This window comes from Apteryx mantelli, chromosome 15 (genome assembly GCF_036417845.1).
Source record: "Apteryx mantelli isolate bAptMan1 chromosome 15, bAptMan1.hap1, whole genome shotgun sequence".
Taxonomy (NCBI): Eukaryota; Metazoa; Chordata; class Aves; order Apterygiformes; family Apterygidae; genus Apteryx; species Apteryx mantelli.
Genome location: NC_089992.1, coordinates 10,582,068 through 10,606,708, shown reverse-complemented (window position 1 = coordinate 10,606,708; position 24,641 = coordinate 10,582,068). Strand labels below are relative to the sequence as shown.

General features: G+C 41.8%; 1 protein-coding gene across 1 annotated transcript in view; it reads right to left on the bottom strand.

Moving 5' to 3' along the window:
• The window catches only part of CEMIP (cell migration inducing hyaluronidase 1), a 56,965-nt gene that overhangs the window by 8,105 nt on the left and 24,219 nt on the right, over nt 1-24,641 (bottom strand). The window contains exons 14-27 of the mRNA XM_013957227.2: nt 18,637-18,842; nt 15,023-15,092; nt 14,027-14,155; nt 13,202-13,287; nt 10,255-10,386; nt 8,218-8,253; nt 7,970-8,125; nt 6,266-6,446; nt 4,347-4,562; nt 3,196-3,407; nt 2,529-2,714; nt 1,629-1,833; nt 721-807; nt 251-408 (exon numbers count right to left, since the gene is read on the bottom strand). Of these exons, the coding sequence (XP_013812681.2) occupies nt 251-408; nt 721-807; nt 1,629-1,833; nt 2,529-2,714; nt 3,196-3,407; nt 4,347-4,562; nt 6,266-6,446; nt 7,970-8,125; nt 8,218-8,253; nt 10,255-10,386; nt 13,202-13,287; nt 14,027-14,155; nt 15,023-15,092; nt 18,637-18,842 (2,060 nt within the window). The remainder of the gene's footprint in view (nt 1-250; nt 409-720; nt 808-1,628; nt 1,834-2,528; nt 2,715-3,195; nt 3,408-4,346; nt 4,563-6,265; nt 6,447-7,969; nt 8,126-8,217; nt 8,254-10,254; nt 10,387-13,201; nt 13,288-14,026; nt 14,156-15,022; nt 15,093-18,636; nt 18,843-24,641) is intronic.

The following is a 24,641-nucleotide window of genomic DNA, read 5'->3' as shown; positions in this document are numbered from 1 at the left end:
CAGTTTATTAATCAAATGTAGTCCTGCAGTTTATCTGGGGCTTGATCAGTTCCTAAATCACACATTGTACATTCTTACATTGCCTGCATGTTCTGTTCACATTTGGACACTATTGCAGTTAGCAGGTACAAACCACATTCTTATCCCACTCAGTCTGGCCTGTGTTAGGTGACTAAAATCAGGAAAAAGATGAGTGTTTGTACAGCATTCTTGTATATTACACATTAGTAACACTAGATTATTTACTCACTGATCTTTGATGTTGTTGACATAATTTTCTATTTGTGCTGGAATTCCTTGTAGAATCGAGTTCTTGAATGTTACTCGATCAACAACTTTTCCATGATGTCCATCAATCACAATCAGTTGAATACCCTCATCAGTTAGGAAAAACCTTATACCATCAACCTGTGTGGGAGGAAAAATAAGCCTGGTCTGTCAAAGCAACACAAATACAAAACAATCAACTATAAGAAGCACTAATAGTGTTGAATACCACTGGACTGCTCTTTATATCAAAGGGCAGAATTCTGGATCTCTGAGGTCAAACTGTGCTGTGTTTTTGCTAGTACAGTGAAGTTATGGCCATTTTTTTGCAAAATACAAAGCAAAAGAGACCCAACGCTAATCATACATGGTAACTTCGTAAGTTTTCCATAATATTGAAGCAAGTATTTTGTCTCATAAGTCTTAAGAAGTTCACTGAGAGGACTTGCTTACCTCAATGTATGCAAAGTCATCCTTCAGGTGGAAGTATTGTTTCTTATAAGTTTCTATTTTCACTTCTAGTAAGTGGTCCTTAGTCTTCTGTTTACAAGAAAAAGGAGAGAAAACAGTTTCTAGTGAGGTTGTCCATTACCTGAATGCTGCATTGTCAGAAAGCCTTTTAAATCCAGAAATTCAATCAGCAAGAAAGCTACATAATAAGTTGTGACTTGCCAAATTGCACTGCTAATGAGACTGGGCACAATGGTAACCTCTCTGCTTAGCCTGTCAGCATTTAAATTGTTTCACCGAATGGCAAAGCTTGAGTGATTCTGCAGTGGACATAATTCTCCGAGGCTTTGCTCTGCCTTCCTGCCCCAAGGGTGATGATTAAAAAAAAAACAACAAAAAAACCCAACAAATAAATATTCCCTTCTCTCTCCTAGAACCAGACTGGGTTGGATCCAGGAGACAAAGTGCTGTGCAAAATCCTTGATATGAGTGATACATTCAGCTATGCAGTCTCCTCTCTGACACGGCTTTTCTTATAGCCTGGAGGAGCTGGAGGCCAGGCAAGAGGCCTTGTGTCTGTCTGGACGCAGATTCCCTGGACCAACCTGTCTTCCAGCTCATCACTTTTGACTCTGCACTTCTAAGCCCAACACTTCACAACAGACCCCTGAAAGACTAAGTATTTAACTTCAACTGAAGTCTTGGGCAGCTCTGTCCCTTGAGGACCTGTGCTTTCTGCACTTGCAAGAATCTGTTTCATATTGTTTTACATGCCTGAACTGTTTCAGAAAATTAGGCACAGGAGATACTGAATCTGGTACAAAGTCTTTCTGTGACTATGGGAACAACATGTACCAGAACTACAGACTCACAATGACAATAATGCTACAATAATAAATCAACTACTTTACCAGTTGTGCGCTAGACAGCTTCTTAGGCATTGGGACTTCTACAATTGGCGTCTCAATGTACTTGGGATAGGCCATGGCTTCACAGTCACTGACACCAGCGGTCTTTGGAATCACAGCTTTGATTCTTATTCGTTCACAGCCTTTGACAGAGCAGAAAGCAAATTTCTCCTTCTCATTTTGAGCTTTAAGTTTCAGAAACAGCAGTCTGCAGGTAGGGGAGAAGAGTGAACATCCCTGAGTGTTCTGGTCAGACCAAATGACTTAGTCCCGCTTTCAGTGGACTGCATCTTAACACTTTGCAATAATGTGTGTTGCAAACCCCCAGTGCTGATGCCAGTTATTTCTACTGCTTAACATACCACAGGCATGGATGCACATCTCAGAAACGGTTGGGAAGGTCAGGCAACTTGAGACGGAGAGATTAGACAACACCTGAACTCCCTTAGAGCTCTATTGTATCATGATACATTTACACAGAGATACCTGGATTGTTTTTTAAATCTTTCTTTCCCATTATTTTAATTCCTTAGAGGAAACTAACAGACTTAACTCTCTTAGTTCCTGTGAATCCCTACCTGGCTGCTTATAAACGGTTGCTGTTCAAAACAAAAAGGGTTGGGTGTGCCTCCACGCTTCACGCTCTATGGTCTGCACTTTGCTTTTGTTTTTTTCCTAATTTGTATTCACTTGGCATAGCATTTCCCAGAGTAATTGGCAGTGCAGCAGAGCCTGTCAATGACTGGCAGCTGTGGGAGTCCCAGGAAAATTAAATGCTGATCACATTCCCAGAAAGAATCTCTGGTTTTGCTGTGATCCCCTTTAATGGCATGGACTAAACAATTCATGATTCCAACAGCTTTCTCATATCAGTGTCCAAATCAGCAAGGCCTGTTTCCTTACCCAGTGTCCTCATCCCAGTAGTAGTATCCTTTGCTAGGATATCTGTGCTCCAGTTTCTCCATTTGAGAGGTTCTATAGAAGGTTCCAGTTTTGTACGTTTTCTTCAAAAGACGATTATGGATGTCTGAGAGAATGGAAAATGTCGTCCCTTTAGGATAACAAAACCCTACTTGGATCCAGTCGTTCCTAAAATAGCAAAGACCCATATTAGAACAAGTTTGACACATGACTATTATTTTCCTGGGCATGCTAGAGCCAAACTAAATAATCCACTCTGTCACTTATTTTTTTCCTGGCTGGTTAAAATTTTAATAGTTTGGGATGAACCAATGCAACATAAGTTGTTAGACATAACATCCATGAGTTAGTTAAGTGATGTGGGTCAAATCTGCTCCTGACTTCTACACCCCTGACTTTCATGTACCCAGAATGAACTAGCTCTAGGCTTCTAAAAATGAACCATGTTATCTTCCGGGGCTTCTCCAGGGAGGAAACAGGAATCTGAGATGTCAGATGGAAAGATGGTGAACTCAACGGACTTCATGAAACAAGTATGTTAATTCTGGAAGAGCTCATGATATAATAACCTCACCAGTTTAAAATGTGCAGTTACAGTAGTGGTCTGGAATGTTCTGCTCATGATTTTGAATTCAGTCTGATCACTCACTTGTTGAAGTTGATGAGCCATATGGCCAGTTCTTCGGGGGCTGTCTTGTCCCAGTGGATGGTATAGCCTTTCCTCAGAGTTATAACTGGCTGATACTGCTGGTAATGAGTGTTTTTGCTCAAAGCCCCTTCTAAATAGAGTGGTTGATTGTGGTAGTCATTTTTTATTATTTTCATTTTCAGGTTGGCCGGCTTGTAGGCTTGGATGTAGATCTAGATTAAAAAAAAGATCACACATGATTTAATGAATTACAGTAAAATATTAAAGGCTCAGCTACTCAATCGGTGTGGACTGGTATGAGGCCTCTGACTTCAGCAGTGACATGTATGACGGACAGGAGTCTAGCCATATACTCATACCTATATATTCAGTTTCTTAGTATTCTTTTTCAACAAGGTAAACTGTTTTCAGGAAAAAATGGATCATCTCTTCATCCACTGAGTTCAAGAGTATGTGCTAGTTAAGGCCTCGAATAGCCTACAGTTTTTCACAGTGTTGGTGGCAACCCTCAGCAGAGGGACAAAATCTCCCTCAGACATCTGACTTCTACATAAACATGGAACTTCCTGTCTAGATTTCAGAAGTAGGAAAAACAGCTCAGTGGTTACAAATTGGCTTCAGTTGTACCACTCTGAAAAAATAACACTTGCAGCCCCTAAGACAAAAAAGGGGCTACTCATCAGAGAGAAGTAGACTCTCTCAAGGCAGCGGCAGTAGGCGTTCATGTGGTAGGAAGAATGGTTTGGTGGTTAAACAACAGGATGAAAGATCACGGGAACTGAAGTCTGATTTTGACTCCTCAGCATACTTCCCATAACACTGTTGCCAACACTTCCCTCCGTAAGATGAGGGAAAATTACACTGCCCTACCCTGCAGCCTGTAGATTTATGAATATTAATCTGTTAATGCTTGTAGAGTTCTTAGAGGTCTTCAGGTAGAAGTTGTTGCAGTTGTTAACAGTCCAGGCCAAAATATCTGAAAATGTACAACAGTATTTCCAGGCAACCTTTGTGTCCAAAACCATGGGTGCATACATGCAGTTAACTGTGAGCACCCTGAAAAAAGCACATTTCTAAAGTTCAAGCTTTACAGTGCCAAGATTTAAAATAAGTATTAAGCGATAACAATACTGAAATGTAAGCAGTTTTACCTGTGCATAGTGTCCACTGCAGATAGACCCTCTCCAGTCAGGCACATCAATGCAGTCAGGGTGTTTGATTAGCCAGTTATCTTCTTTTATAAGGTATGAGCCTGGATATTCAGACACAGAACCATCTACATCATGAAAAACCGATGTTTTATCACCATCCATATTCAGATCATTGAACCAGGGTCCAGGTTCTCCAAAGAAGACCCTTGAGGTAATCTAAACAAAACAGTGAAACACATTTGCATCTCCAACAAGGAATTCATCACTTATGGTACAAAGCAAAGGATAACTATGGTCATAAGAATGGCTTCAAAGGACCCTTTTTTTGACATTATTTGGCATTGGAGAGTACCTTGGCCAAGAAGCAGCACTGGATTTGGGGGTCAACTTGCGCATGAAGAAATGTATTTATGCATTAACATCATCATTCTTTAAATGGCCACAGATTTTGGTTGCTCAGCTTGAGACATTGTAGGCCTGATGTTCAAAGGCTCCGAGAACCCATGACTCCCGATGAAGTCAGAAGGGCTGCAGGTGCTTTGAAATAACATTTACATGGTAATAATAAAACTGTGAGCTTCTGAAAGTGTGCATCCAAGGACGGATGCACCAAAATCATTTTCAATAGAGTTAGTCTTGTCAGTTGGTAGGAACATCAGTGTCATTTGGTACAGGAATATTAGGATTGTCTCTCCTTTGTCTGCACACTGCCTCTTCATAAAGCCAGAAGTCAATGCAGAGCTGGGTCATGCACTTAAAAGGTCTGTCTGATTTGTCAGATGAGCAGACACAGATTTTCCTGCGGACCGTGAGGTAAAGGCTAAAACCACCAGAATTTCAGCCTCAGCTGTGAGAAGGTTTCTTTTAAAATTCTGGAGAAAGGTTCAGGAGACAAGGCTTTAATGAAATAGCCACTTCACTCAACGTCTGCTAATATATTTTTAAGGTTGCAAAGCCACATAAAGTCACACTGTTGCTGGGAACAATCAATGACCTTCCCTGGGAAATGGCTGCCCAGGCAACTTCTGACTGATATTTTTATCCAGCATAAATAAAAGTCATGCCACCAGCCAGCCTGGTGCAATGCAAGAGAGTGACTGATCAACACTTGTAGGGAAATTTTGCATTTCCCACCCCATTTGGCACAAGGATTGCTAGTCAGCATTTTTCCTGACATGCGAGCAAGTCTGCTAATTTTTTAAAAGTTAAGCAACCCAAATCATTTCAGTCCCAACCACTTTATTTATTTATTTGTTTGTCATGTTTGGCAGTTGGATTTAACAGCTGCTAGAGGTGAACCTCAGCAACCAGTTAGCACATATTTGTGCAAGCAAATACAAAAATAACTCAAAAGCATAGACCCCAGGATGGGTTCAGACAAGCACCCAGAAGTTCCTATTATAATTCAAAATCTGGCAGATTCTTTTTGGCTGGGTTCTGCTCTCATTTATGTGTGTAGAAGTGTGAAGGACTACAGAATTACCCAGCATCTGTTCAGTTTCACTGGCTGTTTCCCAAAATCAGTGTTTTCTGCTTCTGATTGGGTTAGACCTTCCACAACAGACTTTCCTCTGTTGTCACTTTCATATCACACTCCTGTTGAAGGAGATTCTTCTCCTTATTTCAACAGTTTGTGAGACACACAGAAACGGAAACAATTTTTACTTGGACTTCAATGGTTTTTGAAACTGAAGCCTGCTTCTGGTTTGCTGCAAACCTGTCAGAGAACTGGATTTGCTTGTTATTTCATCCATCCAATTTTCTCTTTCTTAGCTAATGCCCTCTTTGATCAGCTGGTGAAGACAACAGGATCCTACTGTTGAGCTCTTGTTTTCTCCAAAAGGCTGTTATACCCTTTTCACCCACAGCCCCGTGCTCAAAACCAAATGGCAAAGGCCTTGCTGTGAAGAATTACTCACAGGGACATCTTCAAAATGAATGTCGGTGACGTTGTTGTTGGGGCAGCTCTGCCAGGCGTTATTGAGCCGGAACGCCAGAGCACTGGTGTGTCTGCCATCCAGGGCAGCAAATTTGCGGAATGTGCAGTTCTGGACGTTGATTGGTCCATCGTAGAACTGAATCCCTCGAATGGGAAAATTCCTAAAAACATTTGGATGACACAGAGACTTGGTCATGACATATTAGCATGAGGATGAGAATGTATTCTAGACAGGGACAGTCCCATAGCATTTGATTCTCAGCTGCTATAATTTTTCTCAGCCCTTAGGATGACTCCTGAGTTAATGTTTTGGAAGAGAAGGGATTTCCCTCCTTTTTAGGTCTATGAAATCCTCTTATCGTTGTGAGTTCAGCTCAAGTTCTCTCGTGTCTGAAAAGATCATCTTTATTTAGTCTGTACTCCTCGAGGGAAGGAACTTATAGCAATGCCAAGGCATTGACCTAAAAATGAATAAATTCATGCTTGCCATCACAAATGAGTTCTGCAGCAGCGAAATCTGAAACTCATCAGATCTGCGCAGACTCCTAGGACTGAGTAATGGCAGGGCTAAAAGAAGTCCCAACACATCTTTCAAAGGAACTTCGAGAGAAACAGCGCAACTCAGCTGCAGTAAAAATGGATTTAAAAACAAGGAAAGATCTTGCAATCCATAGTATGGAAAACAGTTGGAGGGGCACAGACCAGTGAGCCTTTTTTTTTTAATACTAGTTGCAAGGTAAAGAAGACAGTACTTTTGACACTTTTGACACATTAAATGAACATGATGCTTAAACTTCTTTACAGGCTAATATAGGATGTTTCAAATTTCACCTACAATCAATCAGAGTTTGATCCCTTCCTCATATAAATGGTTTCCCCTAGACAAGAATTGTCTGTATGTTTTGTTCTGTGTTTGTGATCTTCTGTACACAACATACGTAGCTATCCACATATATACACATAACGGATGTTAGAAGGAGAATCCTAGATCACCCTTTCATTAGTGGTATGGTTAACAGGCCTCCTGCGTCCTTACCAGCAAGCAAAGCTGATGAGTGTAATTCTGCAGAAAAATATCAGCTGAGCTGTTTGTTCAGTGTAGGGCTACTGTTAGGATAACCATTTTTTTTAGGGATAAGAACAAATCATTACTGCACTTGCAGACCAGTCTGTAGGACTAAGGTCTAGGAAGAACCCTCACAAAGTTCACTGGCTATATCAAAACTATTCAGTAAAGGCACTGGGTTCTTCTAGCACAGAAGCAATAGTAGGAATCGCTTTAAGGATTCCTATCACCACTTCTGGGTCAGCCCAAGCCCAGGGTAGGGCTTCTACAAGATTCTCCGGCAGCTGATCTGGATGGAGATTGCTGCATTGTTCAGTCACTGCTGATTACATGTACAAAATTGCCCAGCTAGCACACACTTCTTTCGCTGTCTTCTCAGCTCTATTTGCAAAGGGTATGGGAAAGGAAAGAGGAGTTTGATGTTGTCTTGGCAGCCTGCAAGCATGTACATGCCAGCAGCAGCTGCACAGCGAGGACTTTGGGAGTCGGAGGTGTAAAACCAAATCTTTTGTGTGTAGAAGTTATTAAATGGAACAGCACTGAGGAAACCACCACACTGGGCTGAAGTCTGAACTGAGTAGGAACAGCGAGTGCTGTGGTGTGCTGAGCTGAACTTACGGGCCGATGGGCAGGGTCCTTCCTCTGTGATCCAGGCCTCCAGGTCCCCAGATCTCATTGTCCATAGTCTCTGTGCCCAAGTTTCCGCTCTCACCAACAAAGAGGCTGTTCTTGATTTCTTGTTTTGAACCATCGTCATGAGGGAAGGTTCCACCACTAGGAGGGAAAGGGCCGGAGATGAAGGGGCTGCCCACACCATGCCTACCTAGCATGTACAGGCTGGCAGGACAACGGTGCGTGACTCTTACCTTGCCAAGGTCAGGCCAATGCCATTGTCAGCAAACCTGCAAAGAGAAGAGTAGAGAAAAGAGGGCTTTTTTTTTTTTTTATCATGTCAAACTAGAGTAACCAAAGTAATGAGGTGGAGTGCATCAGGGCTTAATTAACAAAGAGTACTCATGGGGGAACTCAGGCTTTTGCAGGTTTGTTTCCTGTCCAGCTTTGGAAGATCCTTTTTGGCGTGTCTTGCAGTACGCATGAATCAGATGAAGCCTCAATCATGCACTTGATAGCTCCCAGTTGAGGTTAAGTCTGCAATTACTGGGCATAGTTCGCTTGTCTGATAAAGCCTTTTCCCTGTATCTAATGATCAGGCTCTTTTCACTGTTAGGTGAAAAGATCATGCCTATCTCTCACTCCAACAGGCTTGTATTATTTAATAATGCTTTGCCCTACGCACGTCTTTTTATGACCCCTGTGTTTATGTATCGTACACTACTTCCATGAAATAACTTTACAAGGGGAAATGTTACATAAGCAGTTGAGTCTGGCTTCTCTTTCACCATCAGGAAGATAGAGATCAGATCTTCCTTATTAAAAAAAAAAAAGATTAAAATGTCCTCCAGTTTTGCTGAAATTCCAAAGCTTTTAGAGAAGACAAACCACAAATGCAGATCCATGACTCCAGCTTATAGGAAGGCTTGAATTAATATGATAGTTTGTGCCAGTCTTGATGGTATGTTCACAGTGGTGTCATTCTTACATTTCTAGAACTGCTTTTCCCACGCAGCAAAATCATCAGTGTCGAGCCAGAAACAGAATACCGCCCAACCCTGTCTTGTCTTGCTTCTGTCTCTAGGTGGCAGCCTATTACACACTATGGTCTCCCTTTTTATTTCTCCAGTCCCATAAATGTACACTGTGGTTTATATTCTGCATGTGACATTAACATTTGTTTTGTTAATGTAATACGTAAGTCTTACTGCAACAGCAGAAATGGAAATTACTGTGGCTATAAAAACAATTACAGTTTGATGGCTGCTTCCTCGAATTCAGATAGACTCACAGGTTTACTGCTGGAAACTGATAAAACAGAGTAACGTACTCGATATTTTAGTAACCTTGGTACACAGCACTCAGCAATGCAGATGTCTACATGCCATGCGACTGATCTGCAAAAGCCACACTTGGTGCCTGTGGAATGCCAGACATTTCTGGTTCAGAAGTTCACAGGCAGCATAAACAAGAAGCTGACTTGGTATTACATTTCTGGCTGTTTTGCTGTGTTCTCATTCTTGCCAACCTGACAGGTTGCTAAAACCAGCTTATAGCCACTGGTTGCTTTAAGAGGCTTGGGTCACTCTAAGGTACGGCAGCTCTGGCCAGCAATTGGACACTAGATAGTGGTGGTGTGACAGATATTCATACTAGGGTTATCACAATATGCCTTGTAAAGTTGTTTTGCCTTTCTTTCCTCCTCTTTCTTCATCAAGGTTGATATCAATAGTCTGGCTCAGGAGAAGAAACTGTAGAAGATCATCTGTTTTCAAGTGCAAAACAAATATCTGTTCTGACCAGCACAGGAAACAGCCTTCAAAGAGCACACAATATGCCTTTGCCCAGTTTCTCTCCCTTGCTGCTATGATGCATAGTTTTATGTCTGCTTGTCAGTACTAGCTTATTCAGCACAACAGTGAACCACATAAAATTGATCTGTGACCAGGCTTAGCTAGGGCAAGTGGTTGATTTTGCTGCTTTCTTTTTAAAGCACCTCATTTTTCATGCAAAAAGTTTTAGTTATTTGCACGTGTGTGTGTGTGTGTGTGCGTGTGTGTTGCCAATTTTGAATGCTAGTCAGAATCACACAGAAACACAGTAAGAGGGATTTTTGGTTCAGACAAAACAGGTTTTGTTTGTGTAAAATAATGCCTGTGCTCACTTAACGTTTCGTCTTTACTTGAATCTTGGCTATGTGAAAGGTGCAAAGCGATATTAATAGTCTGAACCACAGCTATGCTTGCCATAAACACCAGGCTGAACTAGAGTTGAAATAAGGCAAAACTCACTGGCAGTTGTCCAGCCACACATCTCCACCCCGCAGCCAGGCCCCATGATCCTGATTCTTGTAGGCAATAAAGCGTTCAATTATTGCAGGTTCCCTGGGCTTCAAAGGATCAGCATCTTTGTGTGGGCTGTATCTGCAACCAGAAGAGGGGAAGAAGCCGTTGGCGAAGGAAGGCAGCCTCGCTCAATGCATAGCCCCACTGTACATCCACTTGCTAAACATCTGGTTTCTGCTCACTCAGGAGCAGCTCTGGGACAACAGTCCATCTAGTCAGGTAGCATGTGGAGCAATGGCCAGAAGCAAGTGCCAAGGAAAGGACAGGCCAGGCTAGACAGTTGTGAAAGACTTGCTCCAAGTGTCCTTCCACCTTTCCATTATTGTTTTGCTGATATATTGCTGAGAGCATGGAAAGTTTATATTGCTCCCAAACACTGGGATATTTTTTAATCCTTTACTGTTATCCTTCAGCATATTCTTGTTTTCTAGATAAATATCCTTTCTTTTTCCCCTTTGAGCATTCTTAGCTCTTAATCTTGGCTATACTGCGGCAATGAGCTTCACCAGCAAATTTTCCTCCTCTTTCAGTATTCCTGCTACACACTGCCCAAGACACACACATGAGATTTATTAGCTCTGAAGCTCTTGAATATGATGAAACACTGGCCTGACAAAGGAAAAAAGCAGCTATGAATGGAAGCTGCCATGAAGTGCTCCCCCAGCTGTTGCCCGTCAGCCACCGCTGGGGCGACAGGACCTGAGCGAGGATCTGGCTTGCCACAGCGATGCCGAGTTTGGCTGTCATTTCCTCAGTTCTGAGGGGTAGCTCTCCCTTTTGTTACTGAAGGAGCATCTTCAATCAATACAACACAGTTTAGAAAACCTGACAGATGAGTATCCAACTCAGTACCAGCAATGGATGGTCCAGAGATTAAAATTTATTCCTAACAAATGGGTAGTGAGGCCAAGCCGTCAAATCGCTAACAGATATTCAATAGCATTTTGCTCCACTTAATAAACCATCATATCAATCCAAAACTGAGTATCAGGCTGATAGGGTTCCAGTAAATGAATATTGCTTTGGCAGCTTCATCACTATGAATTTGCTTCTAGTGAGAGATTTAGTATCAGCCCTTGTGAATTCCCCAGACATTGTTAAATACAGATATTTTGAGATGGATTCCAGTTTCAGCCACACACATGTATATCTGGAGAAACACTACAGGGTACAGAATATAGCCTAGATATTTAATGCTATAACTGAATGCAGAATAATCTCACCAGCTGTGTAGCTGTCCAGCCTACCTCAAAGTCTGCCCCAGCCAGGGCAGCTATTCACTGTTTCATTCCTGATGTATGAAAAGTGCATAGTGGTGTAAATAATCTGAGCTGCAGTGTGTGCTGATGGGTAATCACCAAGCATAAACATGACTGTATTATGAATTGCTTAGCTTCCAGGGGTCATTCCTGCCCTTGTATGGCAAGGCACAAATCGCCTTTTGTAATCACTTACTGCACCTTTGGCAAGAGGCAGTTGCCCAGGGCACCTATTCAACTATATGGAAAAGCAGCATTGGGCTGCCAAGAGGATTTGGAGGTACTTGCAGAGCAGGCTTCTCTTAATAATTTAATTTTTTAGCAATTACTTTTATTATTTTACTGCAGATTTTTATTATTGAATTAATTTTTAAAATTAGTAAAGCATTAGAATAATATAAATAATATTGACTTTTGAAGGCCTATTAGCATCAGCAATGAGGCTGAGCACATGGTTGCTGTGGTTCACATGACAAACGGCATGAGTGACACTTAAGCTGCTGGCTGCGTTCCCCTGGAGAGGAGGACATCCCACTAATGCAATGCACACACAATGTGTGACTTCAGCCATCTGGGTAAGCCATGCCGCAGAGATGCAAAGGAGAAAAAGGAAGACTAGACAGCCATTCCTTCCTTCTACACAGACATCTTCAACAAGTTTCTGTTCCCTACAGGGCTTTGTCCAGAAAGCCAGTCATGGGGCAACGCAGGTTGGGTGCCACTGGAGATAACTGGTCTGTTAGGAATGAAGACTATGAAACACGAGAATGTTTAAATCATTTTCTCTCCCTGGGGTTGGTATCTTAGCTAAGAATCAGACTCAACCTCTAATGACATAAAAGGGTGCAAGTGGAGCCCTTACACTATTAAACTTTGCCTGCAAGAAGGCCTTTTGCTTACATCAGCCTGCTCTCTGGAATCAGCTTCAGGGATGTGGGGAAGAGAGTGGGAATTCTCGGGAGTCACTGAGGTGCTACATTAATATAATACACTAATACGATACACTCTAGAGAGTAGTTTTTAGTATTTCTAAATGGTTCTGTTATGTTGCACAGCGGCCCTGCACATCAGCAGGGATGAAGGGCTGTTCTATGCATTCAATCACAATTATAATTACTATTACAGCATCAGATTTGGAACTAGACAGAAATTGAACGTTAAAGTGTAAACTCCATCATAAAGCACTCCCTGTCCAAGCAGGTTCTGAAAAAATGAAGAAGCTTTACAGCTATCCCAAGAAGTATTTAATTTCCTATTTCTGGGAAACTCTTGCAGCAAGTTCTGCTGAGCAGGGTTGCTGACCAGACAACATTTAATTTTCTTGCTCATCTACAGAGGAATTAATAGACCACCCTAGAGCGGATGTAATATCCATGCCAGCTCAGCTCAGAACTAAAAATCAAGGACAGAAATATAAGAGTGTGGGTGCTGGAGGTCCTTTAGGATAAGGAATAGGGGAGGCACAAGTTAGTGGTAAATCTAAAAATGAAGACCTTTCCCCACTAAGAGCTTGATATGGCCCCACCAAAGACATTGCAACGATTCTTATCAGCTTCCTTGGGAGCAACTTCATAGCTTTCATTCAGTGCTATAGAGAATTTTTTTTCCAAACCAAACTGTGTGAAACACTTTACCTCCCAGAAATCAGTGTCAAGATAGGTCTTTTATCCTTGGCTGAGGCTGGAGTGGTTTTAACACCATTATCAATTATCATCCCAGCCTAGAAGAAAAGAGAAATGCAATGTTATGGTATGTTTATATATTCTACATTTCTTTCCATTTCCAGGCACCGTTTCCAATTGCTCTACACCAGAGTCACTCACATTATCCTAAAAACTGCTTCTGGTAGCAACATGTAAAACAGAGGGCTGCCAACATTGTCACTGGTGGCATAACCCCCCTGCCCACCCAAACTGCTGCAGATTTCCCAAAACTGCACCTTTCTTGTAGCTGTACATATTCACATACACATAAACAGCTTGCTGCAATCTGAAGCACTCAGTAATGGGTTCAAGCTCACATTCTCACCAGCCAGCACCACAATGTGGCATGCTAAGGATAAATAAGTAAAGAGCCAGAGAAGGTGATTAGGCGGAGTGGCCCTTATTTATCCCCCTGGAAGCCAATCAGTTAATTGCGAACATTGGCAGTTGAGGTCTATAATTAGACAAGCTGCCAACAGATGCTACTGGTGCACTATTTCAGGAGAGCAGAAGCAAAGACACAGCCTAGCGACACTGAACGAAGGGAAGAGCCTCTCTCAGTGCCTGTGAGTCCGGCGCTGGCTCTCGGTGCTCCCGCGCCAGCACGCAAGCTGCTTTGTTTGCAGACACAAATGAGCTTGCAGGAACTTTTGGTGAAACAGAAAGCACAGGCATTAATTGTTTGCAGACATAAAAAGCTGGAGCCAGAGGAGGGTGGGTTTTGGAGAGACGTGTTCCCGTTGCATGTGGGCTCACCCGGTAGTTGGAGTGCGCACGGTTGTTGGTGAACATCCCCATCGGAATGTGCTCTGAGTAGCCGGGGGAATACATGCCCGCCGAGGGCCCTGTGGGCACGTGGTGCAGAACGAACCAAAAGCCTGTTTCCTGGGAAAAAGAACACAACATCTGAGCCTTCACTTGAACTTCAACAGTTTACAGGAGCCCGGGGACTTATCAGTGAGCACACAAAATGAAAGCCAGAAGATTTCAGGACAAATCACAGCTAGCAGCATTGACCTGTATAACTATACGCAGTAGAAAGGTTAACACACATACACATGCATGCACATACACGGTCCTGACCAGCATTTTCAAGATGCCTTAAGTTAAACTCTAACATCTATATTGAAGATGTAAGCAAGCCTTTCGAAATTCATAGCATACACGTACACAGATACCCTCCTATCACTGAATGCGCTGATCTTAAAAATCAGGTCATTTTTATTTAGTTGGCTAAAAATGTATGTAGGAGCCAGAGTTTGAGTACTCAGATTTGGAAGCTTTGGAAAGACCATATCTCTTTGTTTAAGGCTTGGTTTGCTTGTTTATTTGTCTTAGCAGAAAAATAAAGGCTCCTGATGTGACCAAGAATTCCTGTGGAATTAGCATTAGTGCTGATTAAACTTTCAGAGAACCATTACTGTACTGCAATCAACAGAATCATTGCCAAAGACTTCTCTGAGACTATATAGCCAGATTTATTTAATTTATTCAGGCTGCACACTGTGTAAAGGCTGAGAATTTTTGTTAAAGCAATCCAGCTCTAGAAACAGCAAGTGACAAGAAGTGTGGAGCAGAAGGAAAAGCATTATTTTTTTATTGGCAGCACTGGCTACATTGCTATATGTCTTGATCTAGGAGTTTCAAAAATGCCTGAGCAACAGAAGCCGGTTTTATTCCAGCAAGAACCCCCATCCTTGCGGGGCTATTACAGTTCTGAATTTTTACCAGATAAGAAACTTCTGCACTCACTTCAGATCCCGCAGCTGCACAGTTTATAAGGTTGTTGTGTGGGTTTGCTATCCAGAAGGTGGATACAGCACTGCAGATCAAGAAAACAAAGAATAACATGAAAATGGCACCAAGAGCACACACAGAAGAGTCAATGATCAACCCCACGTGGCACATGCAGGTCTGATAACTCCTCAGATAAGGGGTCCTGCCTCAGGGGCAAAGGGACTGGTTCTTTTCTCTCTCCTCTCACACCACATTTGTCCTCTAGGGTTGACAGAGAATATGGTCTTATCTTTTAAAACCCCAGGTATTAAATAAGGAATTTCTATTGCAATTCCAAGCCTGCTATGAAGCTGTCAGCTGTCAATTACGCTTTATGATAAGGTAAATATGTTGTTGCACAAGCTACAGAAAAGAACCTTGCCCCCAAATAAGCCCTCAGGTTCATTAGAGACTTGTTTAATCAAGGGACCCTATGAATTATTTTCAAGGGCTTTCCAAGTATACCCCTGGCAACTGCCTTTTCCACGAGCTGCTGTGATTCATTATCTTTATTTGCTTCCACCCCCTATGCTTTTCTTCTGGGACAAAAGGACTCCATTTGTCTAATGCACATAAAAGACTGTTAATTGAAAGATTCACATCAAGGAGGAACAATCAGTCCATCATTGTCCATCCTGTGACATACAGTATTCATTAACCAACAGGCGTATGAACTTTGGGAAAACATTCAGTGCTTAAAACCAACAGATTTGCTCCCTCAATTTTCGGGGTGAGATTCACCTTCCTGTAGGAGATGGACCTATGCAACCCTTACACCTACTTTAAACTCTCTGTGGAGGACTTTATGGGGGTCTTTAGGCCAACTGACTTTGCTGGCCTAAGACGAAGTTTGGCTTATGTGACTTTATCATGAAAACATAGCATGGGACTGGCCTAGGAAAATATTTGAGATTATTTCTAGACTACCCTCTGCTGTGCAGGCAAGGGTCTCAAACCCGTCACGTCTCCACAGTGTCCCATGATCCAGTCGACACTCGTTCCTCAGAGTTGTGTGCACTGGACAGGTTCCTGTGTCATTTGGCACAATCCTATTGTCTTAATTTCTGGCAAAGGCTGCCTGCCTGCACACACCAAGCCATCGCTGACGGAGCAGCAGCTGTGCCAGCCTCCTCGGCCCTGCTCTGCGCCTCGGCCAGCTGCCCCCGGGCCTGGCGCGGGCTGCAGCGCAGAGCGGCAGCAGTGCTTTCCTGTGCTGGCAGGCTGGAGGAACCCAGCGCAAACACCGTGTTTCTTCTGGTCAGCCCTTGAATTCTTTTATAAAGGTAGAGAGAGCACATCCGAGTAGTCTAAGACTTTTTCACAATACCTCTGCAGATCATTTGTAGCACTTTTTCTTATAACAATCTTCAAAATGATACAAAATATGACCTCTTACTATTAAATGAATTATCAGTGGAAAAAGAGTGCAATGGCTGATTAACTCTTATTTTATGAATGGAGACATGAAGTGTAATTTATAAACAAACACAGATGTGAAAAAGAGCATTGCATGGATTTCATCTCTTTTCCTTGCCAAAGTAAAAGCTAAAAATATGTTTCTTTGGACAAAACCCCAGTTTGTTCACAGGACAGAATGGGTGATATTGATAGTCTGAGCAGATTGAGCACATTTCCAAATACAAGAAAACCCCCAAAGATTTTTAGCTGTTATGCATCAACCAACTTCTATCTATCTATCTCATTTTCAAGTTGGAAGTCTGGTTCCAGAGACTCTCTCATTGACTTTTGTTGGTCAGAAACTTAGCTTTTTTTGGTGTAGATTTTTCTTCCCCTCCAACTATAACAGCGTAAAATCAGAGAAAAGAAATCCAGACTATGGGCAGAAGCGTTCCTCTCACCCAGCAGCTTCAAAGCAGCACCAATGCTCTTTGGTCTTAAGACAAACTCCACCATGGAAGACCTCCTTTTCTCTTGCATAGTGGTCTTGTCCTCAAACTTTGATGATTCGCCATCAGTTTAAAACTTTTAAAGGTAAACTTGAAGTCCATCTTTTAATGGAAGATGCTCTGAAAACAACCTGGTTTTACAGGTCTGCTCTAGACCACTTGCTATGTTCCCTGGACTACACCGGAGGATTTGTTTGCCTAGATCAAGGCCTCTCAGTGAGTGGTAGAAAATATCTTTAAAACTCTGTTCAGCTTCTGTATTTTCACTTTTTACTATAACCTTTCCTGCTGGGATATGCACAGCCAGGTGCAAACTATAAACAACTACTTGATTCCATGAGATATCTGGAAACACTCTGGTGGAGGATTTCACAATTCATGGCTGAGAGTCTGTCATCCTGGGGAAACACTCTGCACATGGCTAGGACGAGTCAGTTGCAGAGAGAGCCATTAAGCACACAGGTTTTTACTTTAAGAATTTAGTACTGTCTCAAGAAGAATCAGGAGAATGGGGGAAGAATGAGAAAGCTAATTAGCTACCTGATATGCATCAAAATGGATAGGTTCCCTGAGCAGTCAATAATTATCAATAAAACCATATTCCTAGGTTGTGCACCTTGATTTTAGGGAGAAAAAATAGCTGAAAAATCATGGAAAGGAGGGCTAGAATAGCCTTCAGGAGCTCAGCTGGTCCATACTCTGCCTTATGACAGGACCAACTATAGCTGCAGTATTCCTGACTTGCATTTCTCTAACCTGTTCTTAAAAATTACTGCTGATGAAGAACCCATGACTTCCTCTGAGAAGGAATTCTACCACTTAACTATGCAGCCAAGTTGGTCTTGTTTTTCTTTTATTTCACAAGGCAACAGAACTGCAAAGAGAACTTGTAAAATCCCTTCTCATCGCAAATGCTTCTATAATCTTCATCTAAACCTCAGCTGGCAGATCTGAAAAGATGCATTAGAGGAAGGGATCTTGCAAAAGGGAAGATGAAAGACAGTCAGCATTTTTCAAGGTTTAATACAGAGTTTGTGGCATATAGAAGTTTTGAGAAGTTCTCATCAAAGCATTTTCATGTGCTTATGTATAGATAGTCTATTAGAGATCCTACAGGCATATACAGTCTTTGATCTTTTATTGCTAAGTTCTAATTCTGTGCTAAACTGCATTTAGCATAACCATTTGGGTTTCATTTCACAGCTTAGGTAGACTGTGCCAAATGAACGCGTACTGCCACTGCCATACCATTAAACAATATCCATTCTCCACAAATAATGATTTTGAAAGTAAGGAGCATATTTGCAAAACCAGTTACCATTTGACATGCGCACAAGTGTCAGAATCCAGCCCACTCTGAACTCAGAGACTAGTTACCAAGCCATTAGGGATGTAAATGACTCCATAAGGTGCAAGACACCGCTATACTTTGCAAGGGTGATTTTCAACAATATCTGAGGTAGCCACCATCTCAGACTACTTTATACTAAAAAGGAAAATTACACCTCAGGTGTATAGGCATCTAAATAACACAAGCAGAAATATCCCACAGAGACTGCTCTCTCAACTTTTGGGAAAGCAACCTAGACTTCTGAAGGTGACTACATGACCATGTACACGTAAACTGCCTTTCGTGGCTAAGTCCTGCAAAGAAGAAGAAAAAAAAGAAAGGTTCCCACTCACCTACAGTCCTGCCTAGGTTTTGGGATGTACCCTGGGTAAGCACCCTCTGTGATCATCTTGCACATCCTGCTGTCTCGGTCAGAGGGGAGCAGAGTGCTAGGCTTAACAAGCAGTCCAAGGCAATGATCAAATGTGTTGCGTTCTTCTGGTCCATCCTCAGTAAAGAAGCAATGGCCCAGTGCATCATAACCCACAACGTCCTTCACCTGCATGTACAAAGCAGAGGTCTGTGTTCAGGTTTCACCCTTCAGCCACTGCATAATAATAAGAAAACTTACAGTAACAACATAAAAGAACCCCAGTACCTTCTTGAACTAAGGGTATACAAGCAAAAGCAGAAGCAAGATCACTTCCTGATTTTAAGAGTATTTAGTCTGAGCAATAGCTTAGACTTCAAAATAATTAGAATTTGTCATCACCTAGGAAATGCTAGTTCCATTCTTCTTTTGCCTGCCTGTGAAATCAGAGATTATCTTAGCATGAGACTGGAAAAAACACATAGAGGGGATGAATGAAGGACATCAGATGAACAAATCACATCTGGGCTTATTCATCTTCACATGTAGTTACACGAGCAGCTACATAAAATGCATCTGAAAAATGTAGCTGAGCTGAAAAAAATATTTTTTCAGGCTATCAGAGAGGCAGCAAGTTGTTTTCCAGACAGGCTGGCTTGTTTTAGGTTTGACCTGATCCTTTTTTCCAAGTTGTTGACAGAAGCTTTACTTGACCCTGAGACAAATCACCTGGTGTTAATCAGTGCAGTTATGTTTTTGGTTTGAATGCTGTTAACATTGGGATACTGCTGCGTCCAACAGAACAATACCCATCACCCCAGTGAAAAATCTGAGAAAACAATTTCAGGAACAGGTATGTGACTTTGAAGCCTAAGGCTAGGACTGGCTAGGAAACAACAGTACTCAAACACTGTGTCCAACAAGTCAGTCATTAGTGGATTTGTCTGGGATGTGGAAAATTAATTCCAGGTCTACACTGGCCAAGTGAGGGTCCTAGCCACTGAAGTGCTGGCTCTCCTGGAGTCTCTCTTTGCTCTTCCCATTTGTCTTCACCCATCAAGCACTTTGGACCCAGAAAACCTCTCTGACAGAGTTTTGCGTGACACCAATATCTTTCTATAGATGCTTTTGACGGAAGAGCAATTGCCAAAAGGCAAAAGACTATATTAAGCTGGATAAAAAAACCCTGTTCTTTAAGATGTCATTGAAAGACCTAGACTTCCAGATGCCTGAATTACTTCTGTAAACAGGACTGAGACTCTGTCATCTATGTGTCTCATCTCAAAGCTCTCAGGCAAGGAACACCAATTTCAAATCAAATCCCAGGACTAAAGTTGAAATGGTAACAGATTTGTTTTTGCATAAAAAAGAGAGCTTTGCTTGCCAAATCTATTACAAGCTTACATCTGCACACACATCTATTATGTATCATCCATGCTCCAGTGTAAATATTCAAATCTCTGAACACAGGTCATCACAGTAAATTAAACACAGCTAAAATGATCTACAAAGTGGTACATTCCATTAAACTACCTGACTGAAATTTGCTGCTGACTTCTCTGGTTTAATTAGATGGCTTTTGCAAGGTCAAGGTTTCCTTATTTAAGTGTAAAATGTAAATACTAGACTAAACTGTCCCTCCTTGGAAGCATGAACTTTCCTAGACTTGCAATTATAAAGGTTTATGGGATAGGAGAACATTTCAGGAGAGTGACCTATTTTCAGAAGAAATATTCCAACGTGCAGAATGTCTTTTAATCACAGACATGTCAGAACTGCACAGAAATAGACATCTAAACCTATTAGTTTTCTCTCACACAACAATAGAATTGGGAAGACATGTCAGTAATGGTGCTGCAACATTTAGATGATGGAAATGCGCTCCTCAGAGAAATGTTCACCACTTGCTATTGCCATTCATCTTTCCAGCCAGCACAGCACTGTACCAGGACCGAGATGTGAAAAACTGTGGTGATTAGCCTACAGCTGGGGCAAAGCCCACCTCTGTGCATGTGGAGTAACATCACAGGGGAACACATCTCCCAGTACAGTAAGAGAGGAATGAGGTAGAGAGAGGAATATGCACTAGCAGAGGGCCTCAGAGCCGGCAAACCACCCATAGCTATCCTTCATCCCTGACAGCCAACAGAGCAACACTGATTTATCAGCCAGTGATCTGGCCCCTAATGTATCTGTCACCTATTTGATTAACTTTTGCTTTGGTCAGCTCTGAGTTAATTTCCTGTGCATCTTTTCATGCAGAAGCCCAGTACTGAAATATCTGGATAGCAAAGAGCTGCTCATTCCAAAAGCACTTTTCCAGTGAATTTTATTTTTGATTTGATGAAAACCTTCCTAATAGTGCAGAATCTTACTTCAGCCATGAGTAATCTATGGCCAGATTATGCCCTCTGCGGTAAAACAACTGCCATGTAGCATAGCTGGACTACTAAAAGCAGATACCGCTGTAGTGCTTAGATAGCACAACCTCTTATTCCATGAAGTACAGTTCTCCACTGGATCCTGCCTGCCTGTTTATTGACCTCCATTTAATTTCCTTCCCTGATGACTGTCTCTGTTTTAGCTTGCACACTAGGATCCAGTTGAGACAGTGGAAATCAGAGTAAAGTTTGATCCCTGGGAGTGCAGTGGTTTAACTAGGTGGTTTTATGGCCAGTGTATTACAGAAAACATTGTGTAATTACTGTCATTTTCAAACAGTAATTATGGGGAGAAGAGAATTTCTACAGTTTTTTTCCCCAGAAGGACCCCCCCTATGCCTTATAGTGAACATGAATTTGCAGACAAGTGCAGAATAGCCCACTGACAGAGGTGAGCTACTGTTGGGATGGGGACTATTAGCAACACTGTACAGGTCCACAGAAAAACAGTTCTGACATCAGGAATACATGGGACACTGCCTTTCTCCTGATGTTTTCAGTGTAGTATTTCTAGAGCTTGTTCTAAAAGAATGAAAAGTTTAAGTGACATGAGAAAAGTGATAGCCAGGCAAGCAGAGGAGTCTATGCAAATTACCAGCCTGCTTTAATGACAGGTAAAAATAAATGATGCCCCTCTCCCATTTGTTAAAGCGTTTACACAGGTACTTAGATACAGTCATGTGAGAAGCCCCTTTGAAATGAGTGGCCTAAAGTCAAGTACGTCCTTAAGTGCTTTGCTATGCTGAGGTTTAATAGTCCAGCAAGATTTTTGTATGTCTACTTCCAAAGTGTGGTTCATGCTCATCATCAAGGGAAATTGATCCTCAGCAAAGTATGCTTTGGATTTGCCTGAGCTCAGAGAAAATGAATGTTACCTGGGGGGACGCAGAGTTCATTGCTGTTTGTACAAATGATGTTTGCACATATACAAACAGGTAGTGTTGCCCAAGTAAGGTGGTAATAGGCAACTAGGAAATGCATGGAATAACAGTAGCACTCATCAGAGACCCATCTTGGTGCCTGTGAACATAAATGGGGCAGGAGGAGGAGGAAAGAAAGGAAAATAGAGTAGAAAAAAAAAAAGGTAAGGAGAATGCTGTGGGATCGCCTGATGAATCAAGGGATGGAACTGCTGACTGCAGATGTCTATCACAGAGCAATGAAATGCCATTTAACTGATGCAACCTTTGAAGTACCTCTTCTGTGATGCAACTGGACAAACATGGTTAGATTGCTTTATTTTACTGGGGCTTTCCTTTCAGCTGAAGGCAACAATTGGTTAAAATCCCAAAATAGGTTAAGTATTATGGGTATAGTTTAGTGCTCACATATTATGATAAACCATAATCATCAGGGAATAAATTCTTGATCAAGATTTCAGACTGTGTGTCCTAAAATTTAAGATTTCTTTTAAGTGCCTTGTCATGGAGTTGAATCAAGGTCCTTTAGGGAATTGTGGCTGTTGAGTAACAGCAGACGAATCAAGCTGCTTTCATCAGCTACATCAGTCTGTCTAAATTTCATCATGCCATCTTGGCTGGAAAAGCCTGAGAACATGGATCCCTATAATATTTCCAAGTCACAGTGACGCAGCTGTCACTTGGAGAAGGCACAAGAGACAGAAATATTTCCAATGCTCTATATAAACTCAACCATCTGACCCATAAGAAAAATGCCAGGCTCTGGGTATTTGGGTTGGCATGTATTAGCCAATAGGGAATTAACATCACAAATTAGATTTAGAACTAAGGCTTTAGTTGGCCTTCAGCTAATCAACAGCTGTGCAACCGCTGTATAGCCAGAGAATGTGTTTGTGGTATCACTGTTAACAGCTTTGCTATTATGTGACAAACAAATCCTGGCAATATTGCCTTTCCACTCTCTGTATTAGTTGTATACTGAGTCCCTGTGTTGGTGCCTTTGAATCAGGTGGGAAGTTGCTAAATGACCTTGAATGCCTTCTATAATTTATATAGGAGGGTTTTTTTTGTTTTTTTTTTTCAGAAGCCAAGTTCATTTGGCAGGTTTTTGGGCTCATGTTAAAAACTTAGAAGGACAGAGGTCAGAAACAGAACCTCAGGTTCATAAATAGCAGATAAAAGCTGCTCTGCTTCTTGAACTGCAATTTCAATGTCCTCCCTTTAACTTTTGTGTATTTTAATTATGTCTGTGGCTACCCTTTCCAGTGCTGCCACTTTCAGAGGCTCCAGCCTGTGGTCCTTGCTGACAAGAAGACTGTAAGACCAAGTTCTCCATGTGCTAGAATAAGCAAAGGAAAAAGTGTTCATCAGTAAGTAAAGGACAAAAATCATCTCTTAGCCAGACAGTGAAAATGCATATTACCCCCCAAAAAGCTCAAGTGCTGTAGACTCTTACAGACTCTTACTGTGATTTGATACGGTAACTTCAGAACAGTGACATGGTCGTGAATTCCTAATGAACAGGGACCCTCCAGGTTACACCTGCCAATAATGTGTTTTCTGGTAAAACTCTGTCATATACAGCAGCAGGGATCTTGACTGTACAAACATTTCTCTTCAGAGTCTCATACTTTTGTTTTCTCCTATTTGAATACAATGCTATCTCACTGAATTGGTGAGGATCCTTGCCTACAGAAATCTTGGCAGGTTAAAATTTCATATTTGAACTGATATTTGGAGAAAAGTTGACTAGTCAAACCTGATGTTTATTCCACACCTTTAGCAGCTCTGCCTTCGGGACAGATTTCTGCACATTTCCCGAATATGGATAAAGACTTCTCTTTTATCACATTCATGTTGTGAGTGGAGCTGGTTGGCTATATAGTTTCAGTAATAACATCCATGCTGTAGTTTTTAGATCCCGATTTAGTTACTGTAGCCAGGTGGGTGTGCTGGGCAATCTCTAATTTCTCATGTGGGTGGCTTTCAAGATACTATTTTGAAACAATGGAAAGTTCAAGTTGACAGAAGCACAGAGGAACCCAAGCAACAACCCATCCGGATTTGAGAAATGCTGAAGGAACAACCATGTTCTGGGAGAAAGCCTTCAGAGGAGGGGAAACAGTGAGAAAAGCCTTTGGGGGCTTTGTGCCAGTCTCCAGGATGTTCAGGGATTTAGCACGGCTCAGAAATGTTTTCCCTCACATTCTTACCACAAAGACGGACATTTGGGGAGAATCTGAATGTGTTCTTATCATCTCTAGTGTGCTGCGATTTGCCTGACAAGTATGTGTCATTTTATAGACACATCCTAGAGGATTTCTTGTTCTGGAGAGCAAGTCTGACAAATCGGGGCTTTGTAAATGCTTAATGCTGTGAATGGCATTGAAAACACAATTCTTTATTACAGGAAAGTTGAAGCATGCTTAAACCTTCTGATTATCCTCTTTAAATAGCAAAAACTCTCTGTCTATAGATAGATTCAACTACTCATTAGAGATGGGCTGGTCTGCAGGCATCTCTGCACACAGAGAAAAGCTCTGCCTGCTCTGAGTCACATGCAGCTGACAGTGCCACATCCTCACACTGACCTCCTCCTTTTTAACATAGGCTGAATTATGCCTAGA